Genomic DNA, 24,419 nt, shown 5'->3' with positions numbered 1-24,419 from the left:
CCTCGGTCCGCCTGCCCACTTTGGCATTGCTGCCAAGAGGGAAGGGGAGAAAAGGGAGGGGAGGGGAGGAGGGGGGTGTAGAGACAGAAAGAGGAAGGGAGGGACGTGCCGTAGCGAGAGAGAGGAGGAACAGAAAGAGGAGGAGTCAGAGAGAAAAAAGAGTTAAGACACAGAGTGAGACACAGACAGACAATAAAGAGAAAGAGAAGAAACTGTCGTGACGCGGTTACACAAAGCAGCAGGAGAGCAGCCGGGAGCTCTCTGAGAATTTGTATGTTAATCATCTAACATCCTCCAAAACCCCACCTCTCACCTTGTGCTGTACTTATTGTATCCGGCAGCAACAGACAGATGGCGAGAGAGACAAGCACCTCTGCCATATTGTTCCAGCTCACCATATTTTTTACAATCAATAGATTAAAAAAAGCCCACACTGGTTGAGAATCGAACTCTAAACTGATGAACATTTGTTGTCAAGTTCTCTCGCATCAAAGAGGAGTCCGTCTTTTTTTCGAAATCTTTATTCTGCCTGCTTGTCTCTGTGTCCCCCTCCATCCTTCCGCAAATTCGTCCTCTCCCTCCATCGGGGATAATATCTGCCCTCCTCGGTGGGAGGGGTTTCAGGGAGTTAAGCTAAATGGATCAATGGGAGAGGAGGGTGGATATTTCAGAGAATGTCACTTGTTGGCATCTTTCCCAAGTCTCCCTTAGCTTTTCGCACACCAGCAAGTCAGTTGAACACCAATGCAGATCTTGGATCAGCGAGCTGTCGCCTCTAGATGACCCCAATCATTAGGAGAGAAAAACATAAATCCATCTGTTCATAAATGGCCGATCCTCTCTATAGCCCAGTTGCGAACCAATCCCTGGCGTTTTTGCGGGTATCCCAAACCGAGCCAACCAATCTGTGTTTGCTTCTGAGCTGACGTCATTTTGCTAATGCAGAGTGTAATTCAAAAAATTAAAAAAATCAGGAACACTTTTTAAATTAGAAACAAACATTCTCTTCTTTTACAACTTACATCAAGCACTTGAAGGCAAAAAACGAAGCTTTCGTACATTAAACAGTTGATTCCTCGTCGCAGCTGCTGTAATACCTGAGTTATTTAGTCCTCAAACTGACCAAACACACACACAGACACACACACACTCACACACATTATTGAAGGGTTCTCCCGGTCCTCAAACACTCAAACACACCACAATAGTCCAGCTTCTCTGCTTAAACTCCACATGAGTCTTTTCTCAAAGATAGGACAATGGACACACACACACACACACACACACACACACACATAGACACACACACACATTCATACTGTACACAGGGCACACACACACATGTGGTGCTCACAATCCGGTTCTTCCATGGAGGCTCAGATTCAGCCAGCACGTTGGACGGCCCCTCAACCTGACGTCACGTCTCCTTTGTTGTTTATGCATTTATTTCTCTCCTCAGCTGAACTCTCTGAACCCAAAGCCCCCCCCCCCCACCCCTCCTCCTCCTCTACTCCCGTCCCGTCCTCCAGCCCTAAACTTACCCCCTGCCAATGAAGGCGGGCAAATACAGTATGGCTTTAACAAGGAATTAAAAAAAAGGGAGAGACAGACAGACAGACACAGAGAGGAGAGAAAGGAGCTCAGATGTCCCTCACTTTTTCTTTTCCTCCTTTTCGTCTTCGATCACTCGCAGTGTCTCTTCCTGCTTGGCTTGTTAAAAGTTTCAGCTGCATGGTGGGCCGGCCTCTTTTGGCAGTCGTCCAATTCTTGACTCTCCTGTCCCCTTGCAAGAGAGAGAAGGAGGGAAGGACAAATATAGTCACGGCTACACTGTACTGCAGCAGCAGATGTACTCTGAATGCACCGTGGCCATTTTTTTTATTGCATACAGGAAGAGAGAAGTTAGTGACTTGTTTTCAGTGATTGTAATAAGTAACAGTGAAGCATTACACAGTAGGTCTCATGTGAGCTGATAGCGGCTTGAGACTTCGAGCAGAGTTTTGGAACGGCTGTGCCACAGTTGTGATGTTAGTCTGCCTTTAACTGAATGTGACAGCTGAGTCTGATAACAGTGTGTTTTGGTGCTCACACCCAGTTCACACAGGGACACACTCACTTTGTTATCTCCCCTGGTATCAATAACTCAAGCATCTCAGTACATACAGATTTACAAATGGACTGGAAGGATTTGAATCTAAATATTTACGTTATTTAAAAAGATAAAGCTAACTGGGCTCTCAGTTTCATTGCATAAGTAGACTGATACGCACATGGACATTGTTACTGATTTACTCACCTCAACTTTGTGCACAGCAGTTTTAATATGGTAAAGTTGAGGTAGTTACCATAAAAAGTAGCCTAATCAATTATTTATTATTTTCTCTACACTAAAGTTTTAATTGACCTTGAATGCTCTGTCATTACAGGACTGATTCAAGCATTGCATTTTGAGGAAAAATCATTAATTAATTAAGTTTTATTTCCCTGTTTCTCGCTCCACTCCTCCATGAGGCTAACCTTAAAATAATAGGCGTCCTGGTTCCACTGCTCTTCCAGAATGTACACTTTTTCTCTTATCATGCTTCCTCAAGATTTCACTGCAATAATAAACTGGCTATATGCAATCAGCTAACATGCCCATATATCAGCTTGTGAGGTCAAATACTGTAAATATATTAAACATATATACACATTCTCGGTGGTACAATAATTATCGAGATCTGATTTATATGTATTTATTTAAATTTAAAATATATAACCATAGAAGTGTCTGTGCATCAAGATATTTATTAACTGAATAAAAACGGAATAACAATTATCCCATGGAGGCTAATTACTCTGGGGAAAATAAAGATTTGCACAAAAAGCTGTTGTCCTGGCTGCAATGACGGCTTGTTTAGGTATTGTGTGAAGCATTTAATGAAGTTATTTTAATTAAAAATGAGCTCTTTGTTCTGTAGTGGATCAAGTGACGTTAATGCAATCATTAAGAGTAAAGTCGGGCGTTTAGAGGTGTAGTGTGGCTTAGAGTAGCCGAATAATCACATTTCGAAGTAAATGCCCAAATGATCGAAAGGCTGGCAAATAAATGGCCCTTGAGGGGAAGAAAAAAAATGATATTCATTAAATGACTGACCTTCAAAATGTTTTCACTAAATGATGTGCACGCACTCTTAACAGCCTAGCTAGCGTCACGAGCCAAAAGCTACTAACTTACCCGATTTGAAGAAGTGTTTACCAACAAGGGGGGGAGAGAGTTAGGACTGTTGATAATGCAAAACTTAAATAAATAACCCAAACTAAATTCACTTTTGACAATTCATAAATGATAGCTTAACCGCTACTTACCTGGCTGAGAGGCTTTGCCTGCCGGTGGGACAAAACAATTCTCCATATAGGAAACAATCTGCATTATTAAGGGGGGGAGGGAGTATTTATATATTTTCATAATATATTTAGTGTTATATACTATTTTAGTAGGCCATAGACTATGAGTCTTTTACTTTTTTAGATAATAAATGAATGTGTATGCAGTATCTGTTTAACAGTTGGCTTGATGCAGTTTTTGCTTTGCTCTGATTGGCTCATTAGTAGAAACAGTAGCCAATAGGAACCACAGTGTGAAATCTCTAGTGCCACTAGAATGGCTGCCTACCTGAAACATGAGTAATTGTAGCATTTAAAGCTTGGTGGTTATAAAACTGTCAAATCATGTGACAGGTGCTATGATTTATCTTTTTTTTGGCTTTGTACATAAATGCAACACCTTGTTCACCAACAGAGCTCAGTTATAGTCAGATTAAACAGTTTATCTATGTGACAGAACATCTGCTCATAAAAAAATGACATGAAAGATTATTCTACTGTCACTGACTCTTTCACTCTAGGAAGATGTGGCGCCCCATCTAGTGGAAAACTTGTGTAAATGCATTTTTGTGATCCGTAAAGGCAATTCTTGAGAAACAATCCTACTTTTTGCAACCTTTTTTTTTTCCCCCCAATTCTTTTAATTACCCCTCACTTGTGTGAATTTCTCTACTGTGAGATCAAATTATATGTCTCCACTGTGTATTAATGCGATTTATGGAACTTATTCACATGCTGTAACAAGGATATTTATTTTATTTTAAACATGATCCATTAAACAGAAAAGACAAGAGAAGAAAACTGTAACCCATGGAGAAGGTAAATAAGACATATAAAACAAGTCAAGCAAATATTAGGGTGGAACGGGAAAAAAACTTGAAACCTGATAAATATCAGGAGGTTCCTTGTTAAGATTAGATATAATTTAATATTATTTGCACTGCAAAGAAGTGCAGTTGCATGTGTGTGTTTAGGGCTTTGGACTCATCATGATTAAATCGTATTAGATAATTGTGGCTAAATGATCAAAGTGGCAAGTATCATTATAATCTTGAACCCAGAGGTGGAAAAGAAAAATAATGAAAGGCATGGAGCACTGGAATGATCATTAAATATCTTTTTCTTTGTTTCCATTATGAAGAGCAGCCTAACCACTCTGTAGACTGAAATTAATAATCCTGAAGAGTCTGCCCTCCAGCTACTCCCTGAGTGAGCGAGACAGAGGTGGAAAATATTGAAGAAGAGAGAGACGGATAGAGTCTTACATCCCATATACTCTCTATATTTAAGCAGAGATGACCTCTTTAAAATGCATGTCAATGCGAAGATGCATTGTGGCATTTATTTCTGACAGGATTTAAATGTTTTAAATCCTTTTTTTCTTCCTTTTCTTTTTTTCTCTCTGTAGAAACTGGGAAAGAAAATAACTACCCAATCTCCACTGGTGCCGCAGACCTCCCTGGGGAGAAAGCTTTGTAAAGGCAGGTCTATAAAAACATGTTTCTACATGTAGGAAATCCATCTCATGTTAGGCAATCTGTCATCTACTGTCTATCTATTTCACCCTGAGAGCCTGAGGCCGTCACCATTATCAGCACAGTTGCCTTTATCACTTTTATTTGTTCGAAATAAATGTTTTTATGATATAAAAATTTTGGCTGTGTCATTCATCTTGATCCAACTAAAAGATGAAACGGCTCTTTATGTTCTGAGCATCTTTTTTATAAATCCACAGTGATTAACCCAAATAAAACATTTACAAAAAAAGCTTTCTTATTGGTTGTAAATGGCATCTACTTTTTCATCAATCAGTACTATGTAGGGCCTGCTATTCCCCTGATGTAGTAATATACCGATGCCTATGGTAATACTGCCCTCCAGTGGCCATATGAAGGGATAACACCAGTCCAATTGGACTACAAGTGGCTCAGAATGGCATTTTCATGTAGGTGCAGATAGCTAAAGCAAATTTTTATTGGATATTGGGTTGATAATGTCGGGAGTTCAGCATCAAATCTCAGTGACTACTTCTGATCCGACTCCAACTGTTGGAAATAGGTGTAACTCCAGCAAGATTCCTGCTCAGATATCAGCATTTAATCTGTGCCATTAAACAGGAGCTTACTGTCACCAGTTGAGGGGCCTTGTTGAGAATAAGGGTGTTTAAGTCTCTTTGTCAGTCTCGTGACATTTCATCCAGAGCCCATTACATCTCCTTTTACAATAGATTCACTGTTACATGTCGGCTGCATAAGCATGGCCTTTTCCTCTTATTACTCTCATCTTGTCAGTATAGGAGAACAATACTGTAGGTGATGTAAATCATTAACCAGGGCTTACCCAAGCCTATCTAGATCCCTGAGCAGCTTTGTCAGCCCTCTCTCCCCTATAGTGTGCTAGCAGTGTTCAGTTTCACAATATGTAACGTGACATGAGATGGAATTTAGAATGCATTTTTCTCCTTGTGTTAAGAATGTAAATATATAATTAGCACAGAGTATATTTGAAAAAAAAATACCTGAAAAATAGACACACAAGTTGCATGAAAAAAAGTTTGTTGAAGATGTTCAGAGAGCCTCATGATGATTCCTGTTGTTGCCCTCTACAATAACGTTTTAATATATACCATTATTTGTATATTAAATAACATACAATTGAAAAAATAATAATAATAATAATAATAAATGTACAGCTTTGTAGGGTTCATGGACTGATATTGGTCCTATGAAGAAAGGAAGCGTGAATGTACTAATTAATCTATCAGGACTTGGTGTGCGAATAAATCAATGTTTATTTTAATATAAATCGTGCGTTAGGTGATTTTTACAGAGAAAGATTTCAATTGGCAATATTTGCTCCATAGTAATTTCATTAAACACAAAAATCGAGGAGGATTGCCCCAAGATTAGGTGATGAGGAAAAGTTATATCAGCACAAACCTGTTGACACATAGTGCGCATGTCGCTCTCAGGCCCACATGTGAAGCAGACTTGTAGTTTTATTTATTTTTTTAACTTAAAATAGAAAACCTCCTTCCCCACTGCGAATGCATATAAACAGTCAAAGCAATATTAAGGGGAAGGGCTCATCAAAGTAACCTACAATGAACACTGCCATCCTTTTCCCTAACTAACCCCTTCTTCCTCCTCCTCCTCCACCAGGAGTCCGGTGTCATGGGAGGAGTTTGCTTCGGGGACACCCAAAAACTTTTGCGTGTGCGCGTGTCTCGACGCCACGCCTCTGTGCGTTTTCCTCCGCGCGTTGATTTCATACCAAACTCATACTTGGCATTCCGCCTTTTTTTCCCCTGTCAAACACGGTTATTTGTATCGAGGAAAAAACACTCGTGATCCGTAAAGCAAAACCCCGCTTTTAGAAACCAAGCCGTCCGGGGGAGAGAGAGCGCGGCTGTGTGTGCGGCTGTGCAGCGAGAGGGCAAGGCAGCCACAGTGAAGGTAAGAGCGTCCTCGGGTACTTCTTTGTTGTGTGTGCTCAAACTTTCATGCCGCCGCAGCTGCTTCGCTTCGTGTGCGCCTGGAAGTTTTGGGATTTTTGACATATTTCGCATTTTCGCGCGGCCGCTTCGCTGAATCAGAGGCTCGTGTGTTCGGCAGCGAGCTCCGGTTCCACGCGCCCAGCCGCCTCGTCGTCGCGGTGTTCGCCCGGGACTCCTCGCGCTTCTCGCGGACTTAGTTTGGAGTTTTTGTTGAGGTATTATTAGCTCCCGAGCTAACCGACTAGCACGCCAGCTCGAGCGTGTTATCAGTGGCGTTGACTGTGAAATACCCGATGAAAGTGGACCAAACACCGCGGCTGTTTTACACTGTTTACACTGTTTTAACTCGTAGGCCTGGTTTTTCTCACACTTTTGGATCAAAGGCAGTTTTTTTTTTGCCAACTCACAGTGGGCTAAACGGCGTCCCACCGCGGAGTGTGATTTGGTTTTTTTTCTCCCCTCTTAGCTGGCCTAGCAGAGAGAGTTCATCTCCTGTTATTATCAAAGTGTCACCAACATGTGAGACTGGTCTTACGGGTTCAGCAGAAACCGAGGAGGAAAGAAAACCACATTTGTTCGTGTCCAGCACAAATAACCTGATTTAGTACACCCAATTACTGTAAGATTTGCTCTTTAGACTCATAGGAAGTGCTTAAAGTCTGATTGATTTTCTGTCTAAAACATACAATAGTAGTAGTGGTAGTAGTAGTAGTAGAAGTTGTCAGCTGAGGTGGCCATGTTAATCTGAAAGTACTGTGATGAGATCTGGCTCTGTTAATCATATTGTCACGGTTCCCATTGGAGCAGAAGGCAGGCCTTAATGTGCATGTCTCTTGTCAATGTTAGCTGAGCTCATAGCTTTATTTAGCCCGATGCTCCGGCTTCTCTGCACTAAACATCTGACCTTTTGGCCACTGGGAGCTATATTGAAACAGACAGGGCCACATATGCCTTCAGTGCATAAAGTCCTAACTGATGCCTTCACTGCATAAAGTCCTAACTGATGCCTTCACTGCATAAAGTCCTAACTGATGCCTTCACTGCATAAAGTCCTAACTGATGCCTTCACTGCATAAAGTCCTAACTTTGCATCACCACAACTTTGGTAAGCTGTAGCTGTGATGCCTCAGTTGCATTGTCAGACCAATCTTAGCCAAACATATCCATACAATCAGTCCTGATATATTCACCCCCTGGCCATGTTATAACTACACTTTTTTTAAATGAATTTATAAATGTGTTTACACTTCTGCTTTGACCTTATTGAACCTTATATGCAGAAAAGTATTGAACTTGCCTTTCCATGACCACAAATAGATCTTACATTGTCATTAGGGTGACAAAATATTGAAATCACATAACGCATTGTTAATACAACAAATAACAGTGTATTTAATGCTGCTTAACCCAATCTATATTCCTTTATTTGCCAATAAGCCATTCAAACAAACTACAGTGTGTTATCCCATTTATGAGTATTTTCCAACATTTTAGCTTTTCACCCCCTAAAATTGAACAATTGAATACAATAACCATCCACCACAGGTCATGGCCTTATGCTGCGTTCGAGTCAAAGTCGGAGGTTGGTATTTCCCATTTCTATTTTTACCTCCAAGCTGTCAAGGTGCACGACCCAAACAAAATCATGGCTGACTGTGACAAACTGGTTTCTTTGGCTAAACAACAGTTGGTAAAATATGCTATCACTAGAAATTTTACACAGTGGCCAGACCGTGGAATTAAAACTTCCTGGTCCATCACGTAATGCAATTGGGCACAAAAGACGTTTTTCAATAGACTTAAATTGGGAAATGGACGCCTGTAAATCAGAGCATAATTCAATAAAAGCTAGTACACTTGCTCTGTGTGCCCTGGGCTATGGAGGATCGCCAGAAGTTTGGTCAATTTTATTCGATTCTTACACTCGGAAGTCAAACTTTTTTTGTGCTTCTTTGCTTTTGAATGAGGTTCCATTGTACTTTTTATTAGTAGGAGGTTGGACATTTTCAAGTTCTGGGCAGGAAGTGTGGACATGAGCTTTGAGTAGTTAGGTGGGATGTTTCTTTCCATCTTTCATTTAAAGCCTTTATTGGCCTGAGTAGGTGAAAAATACCCAGGATTTCACAGGAACAAATAGCAAAGATTTATTAGAAGTCTGACAATATAAAATCATTTAATTATCTTGTGACTCCTCAGATTAATCACCCATTTTGCCCTTAACATCTTCCCTGTTGCCAGCTCCTCGCAGATTAAGACTTTCAAGTCCCTTTGAATATCACAATGTTGCTTCAACCAATCCTACCCATCTAACCAGGGCCTGTCTGATCGTTATGGCCCTGCACAGTCCCATCAGCTTTGATTCAAACTGGGAAGGCCGGCCCTGTGCAGAGTGTCCAATAAGCCCACCACAGCAGGGGAAGCTGTTGCGACCACACTGATCCTCTTTGGTTCTTCTGTGGCAGGGACCATGTTAGCCACACTCTGGAAAACATTACACCAGGCGGCATTCATGTTGCATATGTGTGCATGTGTTTGAGGAGACTTGGCGCATCTTCAACAATAACAAAAGAATGTGTAATTTCCTCATGTGGCCTTAAGTTGCAGGCTTCTGGGAAGTTCATATGGCTCAAGTACTGCCGTTTAAAGTAGTTGTGTCTAGGTTGGGTAGCAAAAGGAAAATTACTATCTGGTCTTGCCATCACTAACTGGTATAACCTTAATAGCTTGACCAACTGGCAGTGTCTTCATTGACCTTGGCCGGTGTCTTTGTAAATTTACAAGCTCTTAATGTTTTTCCATTTTGCTTGTCAGGTCTTTAACCCCCGAATGCCAGGGCTATTAATACACACTGTGTACATGGAGGCTGTAAACAACTTTAGATGAATACGATCTCTCAATCTTGGTGAAGTGTGGAGATATTTGGAGTCCATGAAATCTGTCGTCATTTTTGGCAGTCGCAAAGTTGATCCTTGTCCCGTCTGTCTGTCACAATGTGTTTGATGCAAATAAAGTGTGTGACCACTCTTTTAAATATTTTTGACCTGCCTGTTGTTGGGCCTCATTCATAAAACGTCATTTATTTTTGACGTGCATTAAGAACTAGGGATATACATATCCATCTTTTTCAGTCTCGACACTGATAGCTTTACCTGGGCTTTGGGTATCGGCTGATACCAAGTGCTGATCTAATACCAGTGTTTAATTAATAAGCTTTATGCTTCACATTGTGGAAGTGACTGGGGTCTTGACTTAAACATTGCTGTCTTAACTTTATAAAACAAAATATAATTTAAAAAAAAGAAATACATTTATTGAATTATTATTATTATTAAACTGATAAACCGTACACCAGCAACTTGTTAACAAAATTCCTCAATTAATAGGACTTACAATTCAAGTGTCAACCTTTCATAATGCAGCAACAAATTGGTCAAAACTTAAGCAGGAGTTGAAATTCCAGTACATAGTTTATAAACATAGAATTGAAGTGAAAAGATCGGCCCCATTCTCACCGATACCCAATCCAGCTGTTTGAGTCAGTATTGGTCTAATATCGGTATCGGTGCATCCCCATTAAAACCGTAGCGAAATTCAGTTATTATTCTCGTGTTTATGAAAAGTTTGAAGGAAAGGGCATTGTAAATTGGTCAGCACCACTAATAAGGATAACAGTAAGGCCCTATTCAACGTCATGCACATGAAATCATATTTATGAAAGGTTTGCTTAATAAAATGTAATTTACATGGTTGCATACTAGGGCTGCTAATAATGATAATTCTCTTTATTGATTAATCTGCCAATTATTTTGTTTTGTCTATAAAATGCCTGGAAATGGTGGAAACTGCCTGTTGTAATTTCCCAGAGCCTGAGGTGTCTTCTTCAAATTCCTTGTTTTATCTGGTGAGATGCTTTGATTTATCTGCTGAGCAAATCCTCACATTTGAGAAGCTAGAAACAGAATTTATTTGGAATTATTGTTCGTGTCTATTGACCAATAGATCAACTGATAAATCAACGAGATAAATAAATAAACAAACAAACTGTTTCACGCACTGTCCAGTGACGCATTATATTCGGACACCACTAGAGTTTTGCTCTAACTTTTCCCTCAATTTTGTGCTTGTAGTTTGTTTTTCTAAATCAAACTTACATCTAATAACTTCATCACTTGTTTGGTTCAGTGCTGATGCCACATTCATTCAGTTTCATGCTCTGTGCTGCTTCTGGACTTCTCAGTCCAAAACAACATACTTTAAAAGATGTCCGTTCAGGAATCTTAGACAGACATAATTATTTTTATATATGTTAGTTTCAAAATGCACGAAACGCTTATTGAATTTAAGATCAATGGGTTTTGACGTTGATAACAAGGTTGTTTTTAAAACAAACAAAGATTTCCAGGCTGCTATTGTTTTAGGCAGAAGTATGTGCTGGTGAGACAGAGTATTTTAGTTTTTTCAATCCACCAAAGAGCTGTATCTTTGCTGTGTGTGTTGCTTTAATAGATGATTTAATGCTGAGCTCTGCGTTTTCATAACATCCACAAGACGGCTGCATTAATTTCTTTAAGCTTTGCTGATTGCGATGCCTTTTTCCCCCCAAATTCATCAGCTATCAAAACAAAGACTGCTCTCACATTGTGGTAAATATTTTGGGGTAATGCTTTTTTAATGTGGAAGAAAATCTGTCTTAAAATCTGGATTCAGGGCAATCAGAGAGGGTTAATCAAAATAGTGTTACAACTAACAAATGAATCAGCAATACAGGGTTATAAAAGAACAAAATAACATACTGATGGTCTTTTAAGATCAAACACGAATAATCTGTGCAAATAAATCACACATCAACTTAAAAATGTTAAGCCATCTATCTCTATGAGCCCCCCTAGTAAGACCCATTGTGTCTGTTTTTAAAAGTGTAAAATAGAAACATTAAAACATGGAGTTAGCTTAGCTTAATCAGGCAACTAGCTACAGCTCAAATCTGCCAGCCACAGTTGTCATTTCAGCCGTCAATATCAACATTCGCAGAATAAATGTGAAGGCTGCTTTTGTCTACCCTTTGTGTGAAATCAAAGAGCCATTGTTTTAAAACCTACTTTTAATTTTGCGTGATAAATCTGCCACTGTTGTCAATGTAAAACAGCATGCCATGGGAGAACGGAAAGTTTGCCAGGCGGAGCAACAGTAATTAAGAGGATGTGCAATCTTTAAAATAACGTCTCGTCCTCCATGTTCTAGGTGCGTTGTGGTCAGGAGCCGTCATCATTGCGTCGGAGTGGAGTTGCCGTGGCAGCCCTGACGGGGCGCAGGAGGACGGCGGCGATGGAGATACAGCCGCAGACGGGGCGGACCGTGGATTGGATGGCGACCCCGAGGGAGTATGGAGTCCAGACATTGAGCAGAGCTTTCACGAAGCCCTGGCCATCTACCCTCCCTGCGGCAGGAGGAAGATCATACTTTCTGACGAGGGGAAGATGTATGGTGAGTAACTATTATCATCCATCCAGGCATCCTATCCACCTTTTGTTTATGTTGATTACTGGATGACTTTAAGATTACAATGTATGTCAACTTTTGTAGCAGTATCATAAGGGAATGATACTTCCAATCTACAGCATGTAAAGCCACATTGTTTACACTTGAGTACAGTGGAGTTTAAATTGGGAAGTAGAACTGCGATACAAAGGATGTTTTAAATTGAGATGTTTTGTTATTTCTTAAATGTTTAATTTTTCCTTTCAGATCTAAATGATTGGTTTAGATAACAGGTTAAAATTCTACATGTATTAACTTGTATAAGTCTGATGTCTTTAGTTAAATCTCTGCCTGCAGGCTGTTCAGCTACACTGATAAGTAAACAAACCATTAAGTAGGGGTCCAACAGATGAAAGAAAAATCTCTCTTTGGATTTTTTCACAGTTTTGATTCATGGATCTTATCAGCAAAAAAAGAGAAAAAAATAAATCTTTTAGAGATGCAACGAACAAATTTTATTTTCTGTCGATACAAATCCCTATTGCAGATGAACCATTTGAGCCTATTTAAATCATTTTTGATGTTGTTTTGTTATAGTAGCTCGTATACAAGGCGCCTGAAGTCTGTGTAAACTGTAAGAATTCAAAAGGTTTCTCTCTTGGCTCGTACTTAGTATAAGCTGCTTCGAGCTGGTGTTAGGAAGTTAAACATTCACTCTTTAATATCCATAAGATTGCTGTGAAAAAAATCCTTGAACAAATTTATTTCTTTAAGTTTCCCACCAAAACTACATTTTACAAGATTGCATTTGAACAGATCATGATAACATTATAATTTGCCTCTGCCCCATTCTAATTTTTACTGAATCGAGCATTAACATATCCTTATTTAACTGAATGGAACCTGCCTATGTTAGCTGTGAGCTCCGGTGCTGCCGGCGCTACAAGCTCTCCTCCTGCCAATAGTATCTAAAACAGATTTGTTGATCAATTCAGCCTTACAACGGATCGTCAACTAGAACGCATCAATTTTAATCTACCGATAACATCTTTTTTTACTGAATATTGGCCGGAAAAAAATCAGCAGTAGAACTTAATTTTACATTTTGATGGTTAAGTGCAATTGATCCATGGTTCACAGGCGTGATGGAAAGTGTGGGGGGGGGTGCTGTACAGATCACGGATCAACCACGGTCTGTTACACCACTACCATATAATGGTCAAAATGAATGACCTGCACACACTCTTAAGCAAACCATAAGAAGAAAAGTTTCAGTTATATAACAGTCTGTAAAACGTAAGGCTGATCCTTACGTTTTACAGACTGTTATATAACTGAAACTTTTCTTCTTATGGTTTGCTTTTCCAAAGCCAGTGTTTCACCGTGAACTCTTGGAGACCCAGAGGCGTATTGATGATTCTGGTCCTCAGATAGTTTTTTGCCCAGGTGATCTGCCTGCAGGTATTTTGGTAGATGGCTGTTTAGCTTGAGGTCAAAGGGCATCCAGCACCGACAGGATCAAAGGTTAGAGCAGGTTTGTGGAGGGAATATGAAGAATTTGCTTGTTCGCTCATTCCTCAATTCCTTAATTTATTTAAGACTAATTTGTATTGGTCTATTGAGCCGGGTTACCAGTATTCTAATGTTATGAGAATACTGTTTAGGATCTGTTGAGGACGCTGCCTAGGAGTACAGCTTAGATGTATTTGACAGTTTTTTCCTACCATATAGAAGGCGTTGGCTAGCATCCAACATTCCAAGGTTTTTTGTCTCTTTTTTTTGGCTGAGAGTTTGCATGCTGCCTGCAGCAGCCTGTGTCGTGCATATTATGTGTGTGTGTGTTGTAAGGTAAGGAAGATATGTGATCCTAACCCATGCGACAGTTTGTTTCAACGTAGCAGCAGCATTCTATCCTTTTGTGGAAGTGTGGGCTTGCTGTGTTGACCACCCCCACTTCCATCTAAATAAACAAGGAGAGTCCCACTGGTCCTCACATTCACACGTTGGAAAGCTTCACTGAGACTGAACATAATCCCCAAGAACGCATGAACCCTCTGGTCTCTCATTTTTCAAACCAGCCCCAAACTTTTGAGTCACTGCCTATAAATAACAACTGTGAGGACCTTTGAATACCCCTTTTTGTTTTAAAACTTTAAAAAAAAAAAAATGTGACATTTTATAAATAAATACAAAATGTTTCTGTTTATTTAAAGGTAATACAATTGTGAAAAAAGGAACATTATGGTTTGATATTTTATCAGAAATTGAGTCTGTGCTTCGCCACCCATATTGTGATCACATATGCTTGAATAAACCTCATCCTACATCATAAAATCCTGCAACAGGTAAAGGGGAGTACAAACATGAAGTCAACTGGCTTGTCAACTTGGCAGAGAATATATTGATTACAGGTCATGTCTAAAAGTAACTCAAGCAGATATGGAGATAGAGGTCAAGCAGTTGGAACCATTTACTACTCATTTCACTTGATATACCTCCTCCTGCTAAACTAGGCCAGTTTTATTTGAGCCCCAGTCTCTGTGCTCTCAGTGATATGTAGCTACCGTGATGTCACCCTGGATAATGGTGTCACGCATGTATTCCCAAATTAGCATGATCAGCAGACAGATCACTTGCTCAGTAGATTTCACTCACAGGGTGACGCAGATAAAACAGAGGGTGCTTGTTTTAATGATGATTATAAAAGCATCATGTTGGTGATGTTAGTGATGATATGTCCCCTTTTTTATTCTAATAGCACAGTATATTTTGGAGCCTGTGTTTATCAAATTAAGAAGTCACTTTTAAGAGAGCCATTTTGGTATTAAAGAGGTTCTACCCAGAGTGTGAGGAATACGATACATTTATCACACAAGGTATTACTACTTGCAGCAAAGAGTAAGAGTAACATCTGCCATATTGTTCAAATTGTGTTTAATATTTTTTGGGTACAATCAAATGTAAAATCCTTAATATCTTCAGTAGCAATTAATAAATAGGTGAATTCAATATATTTGTGTAGCCCCATTTAAATAATGACCAAATAAAGTTGGATTCAATTATTTTTTTAGTTTTGGTTACATTTCTCTTTATATCCCTTTTTCTGATGAAAATGTCATTCCTAATTTCATCGATGAAATTAGATGCATTAAAAGGGTTTAAGTTTCAATTGCAATTCCTGTTACTTTTGTAGACCAAGTTGCTGGTGTGTGAGTTTATTATTTAATTAAAGTTCAGTAGATTTATGTCTATGCATCTATTTATTACATTTTGTTTTAGGTTGTGAAAGCAATGTTTACGTCAAGCCTGGTGTTGCCTTACACATAAAAGAATGATCTCAGTCACTTCCACACAGTGAGGCAAACACTTTATCAAAGAAACAGTGTGTGAGATTTAGTTGCATTAAAATTTACAAGCAATAAGTGTGTCGGAGAACCACAGGGCCCTTAAGGTATGGATGGGTATCTTAAGGATTCTATTACTGGAAGCAGCTACTCTTATCAATATGCTTTTTCATGACAAGGATTTATATTTTAAATTTAATTAAATATTGTTTCGAGAGCAGCAACGGTTATGTTTACAACAGTAAAGACGCTATATAAAGTCATTTATATTTCACTGGAAACAAACCTAAAATGTCAATAAAATACAGTACATTCTTGTGTGAAGTTTTATAAATGATAATCAATAATGAAGAACACAGACATCAGATAGTTATTCCTTCTGTTCTCCTGTCTGCTTTTTCTCAGCCATCAAAGAAGTTAATAAGAACAAACTAAGATAGATGGACTTAAGAAAGACCGCTTCTGTTTCAGCAAGGTGAAAAAAATGCTTTCGGCTGATAGTGCTTGCAGCGCTTGTCAAACAAAGCAATTAGAGTCTGTAATCAGTCCGCAGCCTCTAATCCTGACTGAAGTAGGTTCCACTTTCGTTAACAGGTCCTGCTTGTTTTTAATTGCGGTAACGATCGCAGTTGCCTTCAACTGGAGTAATCTTCACTTCACCACCAATATTCAGTTATACTAAAACCTTAAAAACTAATAAACAGTAATAAAAAGCACCAGTACGGCCGGGGCAATGTTTAATACAGTGTTTCTGTAGCCAGTTACCGTTTTAGGTAAAGCAAAAATGCGAACGGCACTTGCCAGAGCTAGTGTTGGGTGAATGTTGCATGAATGTTAGTTAGAGTCTGATGGTGGCACCTTGCATGGTAGCCTGTCATCAGTGTGTGAATGGGTGAATGATATGTAATATACTACTGATTGTAAGTCGCTTTGGATAAAAGCGTCTGCTAAATGACTGTAATGTAAAGTAATGTAAAGTGTCCATTCTGGGCTTCTGTAGAAACATGGAGGTGCAACATGGCGGACTCTGTAGAACAGGACCTGCTTCCTATGTAGATATGAATGGCTTATTCTAAGCTAAATAAAAGATGACGATTCGGAATTTCAGGTCATTGTGCAATAATAAAAACATTGTTATGCATATAATATTCCAATTCTGCCAATTAATCCCCCTCAATGTTACACACTGTTCCTTTAATTAAACGCTGAAACAGATCGATACTCAGCCCAGGGATCTGCATCCAGACTGAAAATGTTGGATTGCTGCATCCCTAGATTTATGTGGGAGATGGAGGAAACGGAGACATAAATCTACATGTTGAAGTTTTTTTGAACAAGCATAGTTGCAATGCATTTAGTTTCCTAACTGATCTTCCAATGTGCCTTTGTGTAAAAGTGTAAGTAACACACATAAAACAACTGGAGCGTGTGAGTTGACTTCCTATGAAAATGCATCTGGCCTTATGTGGAGTACTGGTTGGCTGCAGGAAAAATGATTGTGTCCGCTTTTGGAAATTGGGGCAGGCTGCCTGGTCTGAGTCAGAACCATCTGTTGATTTTTGTGGAATTCTGTGTTCTGGTAACTCCAGACCTGATGTGACTCAGCCTGATGTGACCTCACTCCCTTCAGCATTGCTACACTTCCCAGAAAGGATGATGGTGATGTTGAGGATGTTGGTGCATGGGTAATTAAAAGATAAAAGCTGTGGAAACGGTCAGTAAGGCTTCGTTTGGTTACCTCTCTCTAAAATCAGCAACAGGGTGAATAGGAAGTTGCTCACCAGTTACATTTAGAAACAAGCAGATCAACAGTTGCTGCTTGGAGCTGGGGGAGGCAGAGAAAGAAAAGGGCCTATCATGCACTCTGGGGTGACCACATTTTTGAAGCCTGTTAACTACTTGATGACCTCGCCTATTTTTTTTCCCCCCCTTCATTCCCACCACTTGTTCATCTGCTTTGGAGCTCTGCCATTGAGCAAGGCCAAATCAGACTGCAAATTAACACAAACTGAAAGTGGATTTGCATTAAACTTTTCTATTGTGTTAGCTTTATTTCAAATGTGATGGCATCTCCATCTTCGTTTGCTTCATAGAAAGACTGATTGCAGTACAAACTAAACAACATGAAATTGCACAGTTAAAATCATTGCACTGTGACCCCGAGGCTGACAAACATGACGGACTCATGATCTTACCATGTGCATTCCTATTTTACTTAAGAAGATAATTCTGTAACATACAAACTAAAACAGGGGCTGCATGGTTTGCTGTGTTGCAGGAGACTTTAGATCAAGTGTTGTGTCAGAGCACTCAAGCCTGTCATCATTGCCTTTTAGGGCACAGCACAGAAAAAAACACATTGCACAATGTAGGAGCAAGATTTGCTAGTGAGTTATACTCCATTAGACATTTGTGGACCATCATGAATAGATATAGGGCCATGCATGCCCAAGACCCAAGAGTGTCTGGTCAAATTTGAGTGGCAGCCATGTTTTTTCTTTATCATTACCCTTAACCTTTTTAAAGCGGATTATCTTTCCTTACAGGTTATACCAGCCCCATCAGTGTCTTACATTCTGATATCAAACACATATTGTATTTTGTGTAACCAAGATGTTATGAAGACAGAAAATGTTTCTGTGTGTTTGTAAGTGCTCCACTCTGATTGTATTCTATTGCTTTCTCAATTTTAGGTCGAAATGAGCTGATAGCTCGTTATATCAAGCTACGAACAGGGAAGACGCGCACACGCAAACAGGTATGCAAGCTGCTATTTAGGACCACAATGTTTACATGTGTTTTATTTAGGAATCGCTAGGTGCACCTTACATATCTCCAAATGTATGCATTTTTATGTTGTTGTTGTTAATATCCCATTCCCCTTATAAATTGATCATTAATGCACCATGGCTATATGCAATGGCAAAATCACCCTGTGTTTTTTCATGGGGGTAACCCTGCCTCCATAGGTGTCTAGTCACATTCAGGTTCTGGCACGTAAGAGGGTACGAGAATACCAGACCAGCATCAAGGTGGGTCCCCACGGAATCAACTCTCCCTTCCCTCTGTAGTCACATCCCCTCTTCTTTTTCCTTTCCTTTTTCCTCCCATCCTCTGTCCTTCGTCCTGTCTTTCGTCAGGTCTCTAGTCACCTGCAAGTCTTGGCCAAGAGAAAGTCTCGTGAGATTCAGTCTAAGCTCAAGGTACAAACGCTCACTGACTTTATCATGCTAGCTGTTTCGCTCTGCATGTGACCCAAATCCAACCTAACATAGACATTAAATCACCATAGCAGATTTAGGTTTCCCTGCTGAGGTCTTACTTACTGTACGTACGACGAGGGAGGGCAAATTTAAATGATAAAGCATGACGTGCATCGAGTGTAGTGGTGAGATCAGGATTCTTATATAGCCATCTAAGGAAGGACCACCGGAACACCGAAACAAGTATAAATCCAGTTTACAAAAAGCAAGGTGCACGATTTGTTGTATCGTCATTAGGGCACTGAGGTAGTGTAGTTGATGGCTGTGGGAACGTGGCAGGCCTAGACTTTGTAAACTTGTTATAATTTCAAACATGGCTTTCTGTCAGTGTCGGTGTTTGATGTCGCCTGGCGTTGTTTAGAGCAAAAAGGAGATTTGTGGAAGGAATCGGTGAATCATAATTTGTGGAATTGAGGTTTTTGTTATAATACATTGCATTACTGTTGAGCTGTTTACTTAGTTCAAGAGGCTTGTGGCCGAGCCGGCTGTTGAATCTAATATAATTAGATTTAACAGCCGGCTCTGTTGATCTAAGCATCTGCATGGCTGTAGTATCATACATAAATACTTACATACACACAGACATGCAGGGAGTTTTTAATGTACCCTTAATTTCAAGATTTCTCTTTTTTAATCATTTCTGATCTCCCTCTAAGACATTTTCCTCAGTCTTTATATCTTTTCTGTTTAGGCAGTTTTCTTGTGGTTTTACTATGCAATGTAATAAACGTTCTTTGTGACATTTACACCAAATGCATTGAACTTGCTGCACTCTAATACACATTTTGAGAACCTGTTCATATTTCCATGCCAGTATATTTCCTGGTATAAGTCACCTTAAACACAGCACAGATTATTAGGATGTAGCTTGTCCTGTCAATGTTACGTAGATGAATTTGAGTTTACTGTGAGCGTGTTCGACAAGGTAGGCGTAGTCATTTCAAAGAGTTGTATGTACTGAGGAAGGTGTTTTCCCTCATCACTTAATAGTGAATCTGTGACCTGCTGTTGTATTGAATGTACTGAAGTTAATAAATAACGTGTCTTCTTTGCCATAGGCCATGAACTTGGTAAGTTTTGATTATACAACTACAATCTTTTGCTTCAGGCTTTGTGCTTTGTGGTTGGCATCACATAACTGCTAGTCCACAATGCAGTTCTACTGCCAAACTCAAAAAACCTGCTCATTACTCTTTTGTTTTTTTAGTGGCTTTTAGTCAAGTACTGGTGATGGTCCAGTTAGCCTTTCTAGCCTGCTAGCTCGGTGCGCCTCCTGCTTTGGCATCCCCCTGTCTCTGCTTTGCACTCTGTCCTGTCTTCCCTCATAGTTACTGCATCATGCTAAGGTACTTTTTAATATGTTGGCTGGCTTGCTGTCTAAACTGGCCTTGAAGGTTTGCTGCCTTTGGAACTTTAACCATTTTACGGTTTTCTTTTAAGATGTCAAGTTTTCATTGTGTATTACTTCTTCTTTCTCATTCAGGACCAGGTATCCAAAGACAAGGCATTGCAAACAGTAGCCAACCTCTCATCAGCTCAGATTGTGTCTGCTAGTGTAATGAAACCCCAGACTCCGTTCCCACCACCAGTCAGAGTGAGACACACACAAATACATAAATACAGACCAACATCTGTTCTTTTCTACCTTCTGGGTAAAACTCCGAGTAACACTATCTGTCCCATTTCCTTTATTTCCCTTTGTTCAGTTTTGGCCCGGCCCTATGCCAGGACAGCCCGGACATTCTCAGGAGTAAGTGGCAGATTTGTTGTTTTTGTTTGTTTAGGAGTAAGTGTTGTACTTTCGCTGATACAGTTGCTCACTTCTGGGCTCCTTTTTGCAGCATCAAGCCCTTTGCACAGCCACCATACACTACACTACCAGCCCCTGTCCCTGCACCCATCAGTAAGTGTGAACACAAACTCACCGATTAGAGTAGATAGCAAAGATTATTGGTATGTTAATTGTTGCCTTCTGGTTTAAATGTTTGCCAGGCTATGAGCCCCTGCCTCCCCCACGACCTGCAGCAATAGCAGCTCCTGTGTGGCAAGACAGAACCATTGCCTCAGCAAAACTACGGCTCCTGGAGTATTCCGCTTTCATGGAGATCCAGAGAGAGAGGGAGACGGTACAGACATCCACACATTTATATCATTTATCTATATACATTTTGCCAAAACCATGTCTCTTCTCTATTATCACCTCTCCTTCCTTCCCTACAGTATAAACACCTTTTCGTACTCATTGGCCCATCAAACCCGGGCTACAGTGACCCCGTTTTGGAGTCCATAGATGTGAGGCAGATTTACGACAAGTTCTCTGAGAAGAAAGGAGGCCTGAAGGAGCTGTATGAAAAGGGGCCACACAACGCATTCTTCCTCGTCAAGTTCTGGGTCAGTACAGAAAACCAGTTTTCTGCCTGATAAGATCATTTTTAATAGCTTTGCAAAGCATGCTTCAGGAAAGAAATATTACAAGACGTCAAGATATCTTTTAGGAATTGTTAATTTGGTGTTTTACATTAGGCCACTCCGTTTACAATCTCAGGTTATGACCTGCTACACCACACTGGGGAAGCAAAGCCAATGTGTGGCTAGTGCCGGGGTTTACACAGGAAATCACTTCCTCATTGGTAGTTGCTTTGTTAAGCAGTATTTTACTTAAAGGTGCCTGTAGAGGGTCTTGTAAACAAATCAAAATGTTTACATTGAATGTTACTCACCAAAATGCAAATGGTGTATGTATTTCCTTCCTGACACAGATATGTGCTGGAATAGATACAGTGAATATTGGTGTATTTGTCTTTGGTATTGGTTTCTTCTGAATTTCCCTGTCTTTTGACACTCACGTTTTGTGCTTGTTCCAGGCGGACCTGAGCAGCGACATCGAGGAGGGCGCTGGTGTGTTCTACGGTGTGAGCAGCCAGTACAGTGGTACAGAAAACATCACCATCAGTGTCTCAACAAAGGTCTGCTCCTTTGGCAAACAGGTGGTCGAGAAGGTTGAGGTGAGAAATTGAACATCTGTGTTTTTAAGTGCAAATAAAGAATCTCATATCCACCGTATATTAATGTGGTTTAATTGTGATGTGTATGTGTGGATTCATCCCATTCAGACAGAATATGCACACATGGAAGGAGGAAAGTATGTGTTCCGCATCCATCGTTCGCCCATGTGTGAATACATGATCAACTTCATCCACAAGCTCAAACACCTGCCAGAGAAATACATGATGAACAGTGTACTGGAGAACTTCACCATCCTACAGGTGTGTTTGCGTGTGCATCTATATGACATCCTGCATCTGTAACGCTGGCCTGGTGTTTGAAAATGTTTTATCATTAAATCCTGATCTCTGCAACATTTTTCTCTTCCCCCTCTTTCTCTTGCTAGGTGGTGTCCAACAGAGAAACTCAGGAGACTCTGCTGTGCATTGCCTTTGTGTTCGAAGTGTCAACCAGCGAACATGGTGCACAGTACCATGTGTATCGACTAGTTAATGACTAGCAGCACGTCACGTGCATCCTGAGACTCTCCATTGACTTTTTGATACATACAGCATAAACACTATTTCCAGCTCAAACACAGAGTAAACACTCCTCTACTCTAAACACACACTAGTTTTAACAGACCAACAGTCACACTGTAGTCACACCTGTTGTTGTTTTTTTTAAATGTGTATGCATTTTCATCGCTGCAAACTATGCACACATTTCCCCAAAATCCCATGACTTCAACACTAAATTTGAAAATTATTTTTATAGATTTGTACCAAAAAGAGACGTAATTATCAGTATGTGTTGGAATGTTATTCAATGTAATTATTCAGTCAAATGGCTGAATAATTCCATAATCACCTGGTGAAACTGATTGTGCACATTGTTCAATGTCGGGCTCAAAATATCACGGTTCATTATGGGTTTTTTATTTTTAATAAGAAATTAATTTACTGACAAGCATATGAGAAAACCATAAAAAAAAGAAACCAGCAAAAGAGCCAAACTACATTCAATCAAGTTTAATATGTTATATTTTTCCGTCATATACAATGACAATCTAGCTGTGGTGAACTAAAACTGGGTATTCTTATCTCCAGGCAGTTTTCCAAGCATATGCATTTACGTCAGAGGTGTGACTGATGTGAGACAAGTTTGAATATAGGTTGGCAATGAAATCATTTAATCAGTGTTAATGTCACTCTTCCACAATGCCTTTTTGCTTCTACAGTTTGTACTAGCTATGTTAGGTCGGAATTGATTGAGCCTAAAAGGGCGTATCCTCTATCACTGCTCAGTGTGGAGAACCATTATACTTTAGTTGGTTTATCAAAACTGTTAGGATCATGACAGAAATAGTGTGAAAGAGTCTGCCTTTTCCCAGAATGCAATTCACTACATGTGAAGACATAAAAGTCGTATTTATATTTGAAACACATTGTCAAAGTGTAAAGAGGGCCATCCTTTTTAGGTGTATTTGCTGTTTAAAGTTTTCCAGTGTGGGGGGGGGAAGATGGTTTAATCCAATGTCAAAGAGGTGTTTTAATTTTGGCTCACTTGTTTTTGAAAACAAAATAATTCACAGCCAGTTTCAGATTCAGTTCAGCATTTTGAATGAAATAATGATCTTTTACTGTTAATTCACACAATACCTTTTTTTAGTCTAACTGCATTGGTTCGCTGCAGTATTTCTACCTCCGCGTGAGTTGGGATAAGAATGTGCTTTGGTTCATAAAGCCTAAACCTGAGGAGCACTGATGTATAGGACGTGTACACTACACTTGTAATGGTACTGTTTATAAGCCAAAACAAGGTAAATAGACTTGTTTTTGTAAAGATGAACTATCTTTTTTTTGTATTTTACCAGCACAGCTAGAAGTGTTACTCTAAACATCAGAAATGATGGGTGTTTTGGTTGTATCTTTTTTGGTGTATGCATAATGATGTATGGTACAGACCACACTAAGGTTACCCACAGTGCACTGGGGTAGATTTTTGTCTGATAACACTAACAAATTATCCAGCTTACACTTGCTTTTTTTTCCTGTTTTGGTCTATGTAATGTTTTTTGTTTCTGGTACACATTGCTACCAGCATTTTTTATATAGTAAATGTTATTTGACTGTATTACGCCCTCTCCTGGCAAGATTATCTTTGAACTATTATCATGAAAAGTAAAAGCCAACTGGTTCAGTTTAAAAAAATATTATATTCACTGTGTGGTCAGCCAAAATGTATATCTCTTTATTTTTTTTTCCATAAGTGTACTCTGGTTGGCTGTGCCCCATCCCTTTTTTTTGGTTGAGTCTGCTCAGTGAATAAAATCTGTGCCTTCATGCTGTAATAAAACCACATGGTGTTTGCAGAATCAAGTCTTGATAGTAAAATGTAGCTGCATGGGAGAAGAAATCATCCTTAAAAACATCTAAATATTAAAGTGTTGATACCCTAATTAGGTGAAATTCCATATTCGTTATA

General features: G+C 39.6%; 1 protein-coding gene across 1 annotated transcript; it reads left to right on the top strand.

Annotated features, from left to right (window-relative positions):
* Nucleotides 1–12,009: 12,009 nt before the first annotated feature.
* On the top strand, nt 12,010–24,419 carry tead3a (TEA domain family member 3 a). Its single transcript, XM_054608692.1, has 13 exons — nt 12,010–12,049; nt 12,104–12,346; nt 18,378–18,442; nt 18,654–18,716; nt 20,006–20,017; nt 20,431–20,541; nt 20,654–20,697; nt 20,789–20,850; nt 20,940–21,073; nt 21,168–21,338; nt 21,812–21,952; nt 22,061–22,213; nt 22,339–24,419. The coding sequence occupies exons 1-13, from the start codon at nt 12,010–12,012 to the stop codon at nt 22,450–22,452; spliced, it is 1,353 nt and encodes a 450-aa protein (XP_054464667.1). The 3' UTR covers nt 22,453–24,419.

This window comes from Anoplopoma fimbria, chromosome 12, assembly GCF_027596085.1.
Source record: "Anoplopoma fimbria isolate UVic2021 breed Golden Eagle Sablefish chromosome 12, Afim_UVic_2022, whole genome shotgun sequence".
Classification (NCBI taxonomy): Eukaryota; Metazoa; Chordata; class Actinopteri; order Perciformes; family Anoplopomatidae; genus Anoplopoma; species Anoplopoma fimbria.
This window is presented reverse-complemented; position numbering and strand designations above follow the sequence as displayed.

What these genes read in the sequence shown, in the direction of transcription:
- tead3a (XM_054608692.1), top strand. Translation starts at nt 12,010, where the DNA reads ATGCCATGGGAGAACGGAAAGTTTGCCAGGCGGAGCAACA. An exon ending in TGACGAGGGGAAGATGTATG is followed by an intron (nt 12,347 to 18,377) that starts GTGAGTAACTAT and finishes TCTCAATTTTAG; the next exon opens with GTCGAAATGAGCTGATAGCT. An exon ending in CAGCCCGGACATTCTCAGGA is followed by an intron (nt 20,698 to 20,788) that starts GTAAGTGGCAGA and finishes TCCTTTTTGCAG; the next exon opens with CATCAAGCCCTTTGCACAGC.